This window comes from Orycteropus afer, unplaced genomic scaffold (genome assembly GCF_000298275.1).
Source record: "Orycteropus afer afer isolate SDZICR_OR568_19922 unplaced genomic scaffold, OryAfe1.0 scaffold00055, whole genome shotgun sequence".
NCBI lineage: Eukaryota > Metazoa > Chordata > Mammalia > Tubulidentata > Orycteropodidae > Orycteropus > Orycteropus afer.
Genome location: NW_006921642.1, coordinates 3842895 through 3852517, shown reverse-complemented (window position 1 = coordinate 3852517; position 9623 = coordinate 3842895). Strand labels below are relative to the sequence as shown.

Sequence of the window (9623 nt, the reverse complement as noted above, 5' to 3'; positions counted from 1 at the left end):
CAGTATCACTATGGAATTAGCTTGCCCAACCTTCCTTCCAAGGAGTGGCTGGTGGGTTTGAACCGCCAGCCTTCTGGTTAGCAGTCAAGTACCTTAGGCACTACAGCACCAGAGCTCCCTGAAACTATATTAGCGCTTTAAAAAAAAAATTTATCGTGATTTGGGTGAAAGTTTACATAGCAAATTCATGTTCCATACAGCAGCTCACATACACTTTGTCTCCTCACACTGAATGCAGTTCCCCACAATGCAACAGCTCTCCTCCCACTTCCTCCCCCTAGTTATCTCTTCCCTGTGTCCTTCCCTCCCAGGCACTCCTGCCCCCCAGGCAGTCTCCCTATGCATTCACAGCCCTTCTATTCTCCCATGACTGATCACTTAAAGGAGTGTATCTGCCTACTGTAAATGCTCACCTCCTATGCTTGTCTTTTGTTTGGCTGGAAGCCACAGGTATGGGTTCAATTCCAGACCTGGAGGGCAGCTCTAGGGGCCATAGTCTCAGGGGTTCCACCAGGTTCTATCAGATGATATATTAGGGCTTTTGCTTTTTGTTTCTCAAACCTTGCTTTTAAATAAACAAATCAGAACACAGTCCTCATATTCATTATAATCATCAACTATTTACTATTGTAATTATAAATATACTGCTTTAGTAGTATATTCTTAATTGGACATGCTTTTAGAAGTTTCAGAGTACCTCAACTGATCTTATCTCAAGAGCAGTAGCATCTCTAAATGGAAATAGCCTGGACTTTGGAGATAAGCCAGTTTGGTTTAAATGTGGGGAAAAAAAACAAGAAAATTATTGCAACAGAATTTAAATGAGGTAAGGTGTAAAAATCACATAGCACCATGCCCAGTATACAGTAGGTGGCTTATAATGATACCTACCTTCCTCTTGGAGGCTAGGAGAAGCCTGGAACATCTGTGTCTTTTCATACTCATTACAGATGGGGAGATGTGTATGAAGGCTCTAGAGATTGGCAATTGTTCCAGCGTGCCACTCCTTCTGTATATCAGACTCAAAAGTACGACTCATCCTTTAACTCTTACTTAGGACTCCTTTTACTCACACTTTACTGTCCTTAGCATTGATGATAATGAATAATGAAGTAAAAATAAATGGCACAGGTGTGAAAGAACAATTATATGCTTTTGGTGATTGCTAATTGAAAGCATGATGGAGTTTATGGGGAAGGGAATATATTTATAAGTGGATGAGATGGATCAGGGTGAACTGGGTATTGAAATCAATAGGAATGCCATTACAAATATATTTATATTTCTCGAGGGAGAGTGAAGTTTAATTTCTTTCAACTTCTTTCATTTTGAATGAAAATTGGTGTCACTCTATAAAGTATTTTACTGTATTTATTATACCATACATCATCTGTAAACCTTATCAGTAGCATGAAACTTTTTGAGAAGCATCCTTATAGAGCATTTGGATACACAGATGATCACAATTATATTTCTAGTCAAAAATATTTCTTATACAAAAGATCTGTTAAAACATACAAATCTTGAGAAGTCAAGAAACCAGTAAGTAGAAAGTTACTTTTGAAGTGTGACCACTCACATCAATGGGTGTAGAAACCCCTTTAACCTAGAAACATATGTATATATATTTTTTCCTATCACAGATTCATTTCAGTCACAGCAAAAAGGCCTGTGATTTTTCCATCTGAAAGAATATTAGAGTCCCACAATGGTTTGGATTTTTTATGGTTTTGTGTTTTCTTCCATAAGCTGTCTTCTTTAAGACATGCATTTTTAAAACTTACTGATCAGAATCTTGCTAATACATGGCAATTTCACTCACTGCTGGAGATGTGCTAACTAGAGTGATTACTAATTATACTGTTTTTGAATTTAGATGAAAGGTTTTGAAGTCACTCTGTGATGTGGAATTTGATTAGTTTTGAATACTGCTTTAAATAAAGCTTCTATGGTGGCTGGGATAAGTGGGTACAAGTGTCAACTCTTTCTCTGAGTATAGAGTCATGATTATCATAAAAGCCACCTATTCAGACCTTCATTCTCACCTGGTGTTTCTTTACTTGATGACTAGAAGAAAAACAAAACAAAACAAGAGGGAACAATGATGGCAGTTCGTATGTGTGTAGATTGAAAAATAACATTTGCTTGAGTAGTAAATTACTTCCGGATTAATAGTGTTAAACAATAACAACATAATGGCAAGTGTTTCAGCAAAACTTTTGCTTAAAAAGCTTTAAAAAAGAAAAGAAAACATAATAACTGAGTTCTCAGCTTGAAATTTCCACCTGATTAAATACTGATGGAGAAGTGGAAAAGAAGCTACATGTGTTCACACATGCACACACACACACACATTCACACGAAGTTATTGCCAACTCTGACTTCAGTATTCCCCTCTTCCTTCATCTTTATTTTAACACCCCCTTCTGTTGGTACAGTCCCTAAGGCATTTGACTGCTAACCAGAAGATTGGCGGTTCAAACTCACCAGCCACTCTATAGAAGGAAGACCCGGCAATATACTTCTGTAAGGATTTACTGTCTTGGAAACCCAATGGGAGTTGCTATGCATTGGAATCAACTCTCTGGTAGTGGGTTTGGTTTGGTTTGGTTGGGCTTTACTACCGCTAGTAAAGGGGACATTTCAAAAGACATTTTCCTTGATATACTCGTAACAACTTTTCTAATTATTTAATCCAGTGATATTAATTTTGAGATTTTATTGTTTTCTTTTACCCCTGTAATCATTATATCTGGTAGCATAGTGCCTAAGGCACTTGACTGTTAACCAGAAGGCTGGCAGTTCAAACCCACCAGCCACTCCTCTGAAGGAAGATAGGGCAATCAACTTCCATAGTGATACTGCCTCGGAAACCCAAGGAGGGGTCGCTATGAGTCGGGCCTGACTCGACATCACGTAACAACAACAACTACTAAGTAAAAAGAGGCAATGCATTTTTAATAGTGGTTTCACTTGTTCAAGAAGATTTGATGTATAAAATCCAAACTGAATGAATGAAACTAGAAAGATAGTGTTTTTTTTTTTTTTTTTGGAGCTTGGACTCTAGAGTAGTGATTAGCAGATCTGTTACATGAGACAATGTTTATAGTTCAAATGTATGGAATAGTTACATAGTCAGCTTTCCTAAGAACTGATTCTTTGGTCCAAAAGATGATTGTTGATAGATTCCTACTTCAGAGTGGAAAGCCACAGTAATTCACATTTGCATTTGAATTTCAAATACATCATTATTGACTTATCATTAGTAAAGATAAGAATAAACCTAAATTCAAATAGAAGGATCCAGAGCGATATAATTTTCTGGGTGCCACACATATAGCTATAAATTTTGATTAACATTAGTTTCTATGGTGCCAATCCCAATTTCTGAAGCAAAATCAAGGATGTGATTCCCACATTGCGTCCTTTTGCAGTCCTCCGCTACCTTGAACTAAGTTTAAACTAAATGCATTTATGATACAAGTTATTTATTTTGTTTTCTTCTGAATGGTATGAATGCAGAAGCCCAAAATAATGACTACTTGGAACTAGTGCCACTAGTGAACATGTAATACAGCAATAAAAGAAGAGAGTGACTGCACACTAATCACATCAGACTTGTGTGACTCGAAATTCCCTTAGCTGCCGCCATGTTATAATCCATGTCTTAGCTCCTTTAGTAAGATTTCAATATGGGTCTTGAAACTTTCCTAAGTTTTCAAAAGACTTTTTCTTTATATACTCATAAAGACTTTTCTAATTATTTAATCCAGTAGTATTAGTTTTGAGATTTTGTTTTTTTCGTTTACCACTGGTAATCATTGTCTTTGGCTAAATTGACCCCTTACTAAGTTAACAAGAGATAAATGTATTGTGAAAAATGGTTTCAGTTGTTCAAGATTTGATATATAAAATCCAAATTGAGTGAATGAAAATGGAAGGATAGACTTTTTTTTGGAGTTTGGAGTTTGGACTCTAAAGTAATGATTAACAAATCTGTTACATGGGACAATGTTTATAATATATTCTATATATTACGTTGCATTCAAGTTATATTTGCATTTGCTGCAGTGGGTTTCTTCCAGTGTTACTAGGTGAGAAAGATTACTATGCCTTGGGAATGTGGTCAGAAGATCCTGGGTGGTGCAAAGCTTAACACTTTCTGCTGCTGACTGAAAGGTTTGACTCCATGTAGAGTTGTGTTGGAAAAAAGCCCTGACAGTTGGCTTCTGAAAACTGAGCCATCAAAAACTCTATAGAGCACAATTCTACCATGACACACAAGTAGTCACTGTGCATCAGATACGACTCCACGGCAATTGTTTTTTTGTGTGTGTTTGTTTTTTAATGTTGTTGTTGTTATGTGCCGTCGAGTGAGACCGACTCATAGCGACCCCTCCTTGGGTTTCCAAGGCAGTATCACTACAGAAGTAGATTTCCCCATCATCCTTCTGAGGAGTGGCTGGTGTGTTTGAACTGCCAGGTTTCTGGTTAGCAGTCAAGTGCCTTAGGCATTACACTACCAGAGCTCCTTATGTTTTTTTAATAGTGTGTTCATATTTAATTCTGACCTCGTCCCCTGGAAGGCTTGTTAGAGACTAGTGTTGTTAGCAGAGTACTTCATATTCATTATAATAAATATATCACAGCAACATGCTGTTAGTTTAAAATTGTGAGTCAGTACTGATGAAAATAATAATACTTCCTTTGAAGACTTTATTAAAGCAAGGGCAAGTTTTGTTTGGATTATGTTTGTGTACAAAAGTTCTGTGTTAGAAAAGAAGCTTCATGATTATTTCTTGTTATTGATAATATGTGTAAATTTATGCAAATAGTGAAATGAATAATGCCATATAGGGAATTTACAAAATAATTCTTAATGCATTTTATTATTATTATTTTTGTTTTGCTTAAATCAGCCAGAATTTATACATATATGCTAGAGAAATCCCGGCTTGTTTCACAACCTGTTGGCCAGAGTAATTTTCTCATCTTCTACTTGTTGATGGATGGATTGTCTGCTGAGGAAAAATGTGGACTTCACCTTAATAATTTATCTCCACATCGGTAAGTGACTAAGCATTTTCCTGTCTGACATTTATGGCTTCAAATTGTGATTACAGTATAGTGGCCTCAAATTTTCCTCCTACTTTTTGAGAGACGAAATGGTGACTAAAAAAGAATGGTCAGATACTGTCAGGTTCAAGTCATCTGTGTAACAGTGTTATTATACCTGGGTATTGATTATTTAGTTTCTGAGTGTGTATATGAGCTTGCATTTCCATTTGTGTAGTTTTCAAATCAGAAAAAAGGATTACTGCATATGTGAACTTTTATATTTGTGTTGGTTATTTTGGTGTTAACATTAGTTATGTATTCCTAATATTTAATAGTCTTTTGAAAAAATGACAACTATAATTTGTGTAATTATTATTCACTGGTAACAAATGAAGTTGCAAAATAGATTAATGCTTGCAACACACATAAACTAAAGGGGCTGATTACCTGACCTGGAGGTAGAAGCAGTTGCGTTAGGATACGTTGGTTATAGGATGTTGGTAGAGGTGAGCAGGCATATGGAGGTTGTTGTTAGGTTCTGTCATGTCATCTGTGACTCATAGCAACCCCATTCACAGCAGAGTGAAACACCACCCAGTCCTGTGCCAGCTCCACGATCCTTGCTATACTTGACCCCATTGCTGCAGCAACTGTGACAATCCATCTCGTTAAGGGTCTTCCCCTCCTTTATCAACCCTCCACCTTACCAAGCATGATATCCTTCTCCAGGGAATGGGCCCTTCTGATAACATGACCAAAGTAGGTGAGACAAAGTCTGGCCATTCTTGCTTCCAAGGAACATTCCAGCTGCACTTCATCCAGGACAGATCTGTTAGTTCTTTTAACAGTCCATGGTACTTGCAGCATTCTTCTCAAACACCACAGCCCAAAAACATCAGTCCTTCTTCAGTCTTCCTTATTTATTGTCCAACTCTCACATGCATATGAGGTGATTGAAAATTCCATGGCTTGTGTCAGGTGCACCTTAGTCCTGAAAGAGACATCTTTGCTCCTCAGCACTTGAAAGAGGTCCTTTGGAGCTGACTTGCCCAGTACTATACATTGTCTGATGTCCTGACTGCTGCTTCATTGGTGTTGATTATAGAACCAAGCAATGTGAAGTCTTTGACAATATCAATCTTTTCTCCATTTATCGTGATGCTGCTTATGGTCTAGTTGCCAGGATTTTTGTTTTCTTTATAAACCAAAAAATCCAAACTGACTGCCATTGAGTCAGATTCAACTCATAGCAACCCCTGCTTGGTTTTTCGAGGTAGCATCATTACAGAAGTAGGTTGCCCAACCTTCCTTCTCCCCCTTAGGCATTATGCCAACAGAGCTGAATTTTCTTTACATTGAGATGTAATCCATACTGCAGACTATATTCTTCAATCTTCATCAGTAAATGCTTCAAGTCATCCTCACTTTCAGCAGGCAAAGTTGTGTTGTTAGCATATTGCAGGTTGTTAATAATTCTTCCTCCAATCTTGATGCCACATTCTTCTTCATATAGTCTAGCTTCTCAGATTATTTGTTCAGCATATAGATTGAATAAGTATGGTGAAAGGATACAACCCTGAGGCACTTCCTTCTTGATTTTAAACCATGTAGTGTCCCCTTGTTATTTGAACGACAGCCTCCTGGTCTATGTACAGGTTCCTCATGAGTACAATTAAGTGTTCTGGAATTCCCATTCTTCTCAATGTTGTCCACAATTTGTTATGATCCACACAATCAAATGCTTTTGCATAGTCAATAAAACCAAGCAAACATCTTTCTGGTATTCTTTGCTTTGAGCCAAGATCCATCTGACATCAGCAATGATATCCCTTGTTCTACGTACTCTTCTGAATCCAGCTTGCATTTCTGGAAGTTGTCTGTCAATATACTGCTGCAACTGTTTTTGAATTATCCTCAGTAAGATTTTACTTGAGTGCGATATTAATGATATTGTTTGATAATTTCCACAATATGTGGGATCACCTTTCTTTGGTATGAGTACAAATATGGATCTCTTCTAGTCAGTTGGCCAGGCAGCTGTCTTCCAAATCCCTTGACATAACCAAGTGAGTGCTCCAGTGCGGCATCCGTTTGTTGAGACATCTCAATGGGTATTCCATCAATTCCTGGAGGCTTGTTCTTCACCAATTCCTTGAGTGCAACTTTGACTTCTTCCTTCAATACCATTGGTTCTTGAACATGTGCCACTTCCTGTAGTAGATGAAGATCAACCAATGGTACAGTGATTGTGTATTCCTTCCATCTTCTTTTGATGCTTCCTGCATCATTCAATATTTTGCCCATAGAATCTTTCAGTATTGCAACTTTGAGGCTTAAATTTTTTCCTCAGTTCCTTCAGCTTGAGAAATGCTGAGCGTGTTCTTCCCTTATGGATTTCTAACTCCAGATATTTTCACATTTCATTATAGTAATTAGCTTTGTCTGCTCAGGCTACTCTATGAAATCTTCTGTTCAATTCTTTTGTCTTGTCATTTCTTCCATTTGCTTTAGCTACTCTCTGCTCAAGGGCAAGTTTCAGTCTCTTCTGACATCCATTTTGGCCTTTCCTTCTTTTCTCATCTTTTTAATGACCTCTTGCTTTCTTCATGGATGATGTTCCTGATGTCATCCCACAATTCTTCTGATTTTTGGCCATTGGTGTTCAATGCATCAAATCTATTCTTTAGATTGTCTCTAAATTCAGGAAGGATATAGTCAAGGTCATATTTTGGCTCTTGTGGACTTGTTTTAATTGTCTTCAACTTCAAGTTGAACTTGCATATGAGCAGTGGATGGTCTGTTGTGGAATCAGCTCCTAGCTTTGTTTGGCTGAAGATATTGAGCTTCTTGACACAGATGTAGTCAATCTGATTCCTGTGTATTCCATCTGGTGAAGTCCACGTGTATAGCTGCCATTTCTGTTGTTGGAAAAATGGTATTCACAATGAATAAGTCAGCCTTGCAAAATTCTATCATGCAATCTCCAGTGTTATTTCTGTCACCAGCCAAATTTTCCAACTGTCGGTGATTCTCTGTTACTTCCATCTTTTGCATTCCAGTCACCAGTGATAATTAATGTTGATTGCACACTTGGTCAATTTAAGACTGCAGATGTGGATAAAAATCTTCAATTTGCTCATCTTTGGCTTAGGTGGTTGGTGTATAAATTTGAATAATAGTCATATTAACTGGCTTTCTTTGTAGGCATATGAATATCATGCTATCCCTGATAGGATTGCACTTCAGGACAGACCTTGAAACATCCTTTGTGATGATGAATACCACGTCATTCCTCTTCAAATTGTCATTCCTGGCATAGTAGATCATAAGGTTGTCTTATTCGAAATGACCAAAACTGGTCCATTTCAACTCACTAATGCCTAGGATATCATGTTTATGCATTCTACTTCATTTTTGACAACTTTGAATTTTTCTAGATTCATACTTCATCATTCCACATTCCTATTATTGATGGATGTTTGCAGCTGTTTCTCCTCAACTTGAGTCATGCCATGTCAGCAAATGGAGGTCCTGAAAGCTTTACTTTATCTATCATTAAAGTTGGTTCTATTTGGATGATGCAGCTCTTTCCCACTCATATTTTGAGTGCCTTCTAACCTAAGAGGCTGGTCTTCCTACACTGTATCGGACAATGTTTCAGGACTATTCATAAAGTTGCCCAGTAATATATGAGACAGAGTTTCTCTGCTATTCATAAGATTTTCCCTGGCCAATTCTTTGAGAAGTGGATGGCCTCTTCCTTCTTCCTAGTCTGTCTTGGTCTGTAAGCTGTGTTGAAACCTGTGCACCATGTGCAACCCTGCTGACATTTGAAACACTGGCAGCACAGCCTCAAGCCTCACAGCAACATGCAAGCCACCATAATACAACAAACTGACAGACAAGTTTGTCACCCTTAGCTGTTCAAAACCCCTCCTCCCCTTACTTGGATCCTGCTGCTGCTCAGTCAGTCTCATCACCCAGCTTTGCTTTCCCCTGCTTTCCTTCCTCTTGGGGGTGGGTCCTGTGTCCCTCCCCTTACCTGGATCCCTGCTGCTGCTCTGTCAGTCTCAGGCATATGGATAAAGATTTTTTTTTTTTTTAACGTATTTTTTCATTGTGCTCACTTTCCCCAACTACCTGATCTAATGTGTCTCTTCATAAAAACTGGTCCATATTTGGATTAGGCTGACCACTGTAAGCAATAACAATCTGGTTTAAAATACAGTTGCATGGGACAGGAAGGAAAACAGAACCAGACAAACACTTCACTACCAGGAATCCTTTGTAAGAGAATTATTGTGAGAAAAATCTATGGAAGAGGGAATTCTGGTGGTGGCATGGTTAAGGCATTTGCCTCATAATCAAAAAGTCAGTGGTATGAACCCACCAGCCACTCCATGAAAGAAAGATGAGGTAGTCTTCTTCCATAAAGACTGGCAGCTTTCACATAGATGGAAAGCTGGACAGACAGAAATGCATAGTTAAGAAGGGCACAGGGAGGGAATACTCATAGATCAAAGGGACAGGATGGGAAGAGAGTTTGTTGTAGTTGGGGATGGTAA

The 9623-nt window shown here is 38.1% G+C and overlaps 1 protein-coding gene across 1 annotated transcript in view; it reads left to right on the top strand.

Annotated features, from left to right (window-relative positions):
- Positions 1-9623, top strand: part of MYO16 (myosin XVI) — a 974663-nt gene that overhangs the window by 413394 nt on the left and 551646 nt on the right. Inside the window, exon 15 of the mRNA XM_007938926.2 lies at positions 4920-5067. Within this exon, the coding sequence (XP_007937117.1) occupies positions 4920-5067 (148 nt within the window). The remainder of the gene's footprint in view (positions 1-4919; positions 5068-9623) is intronic.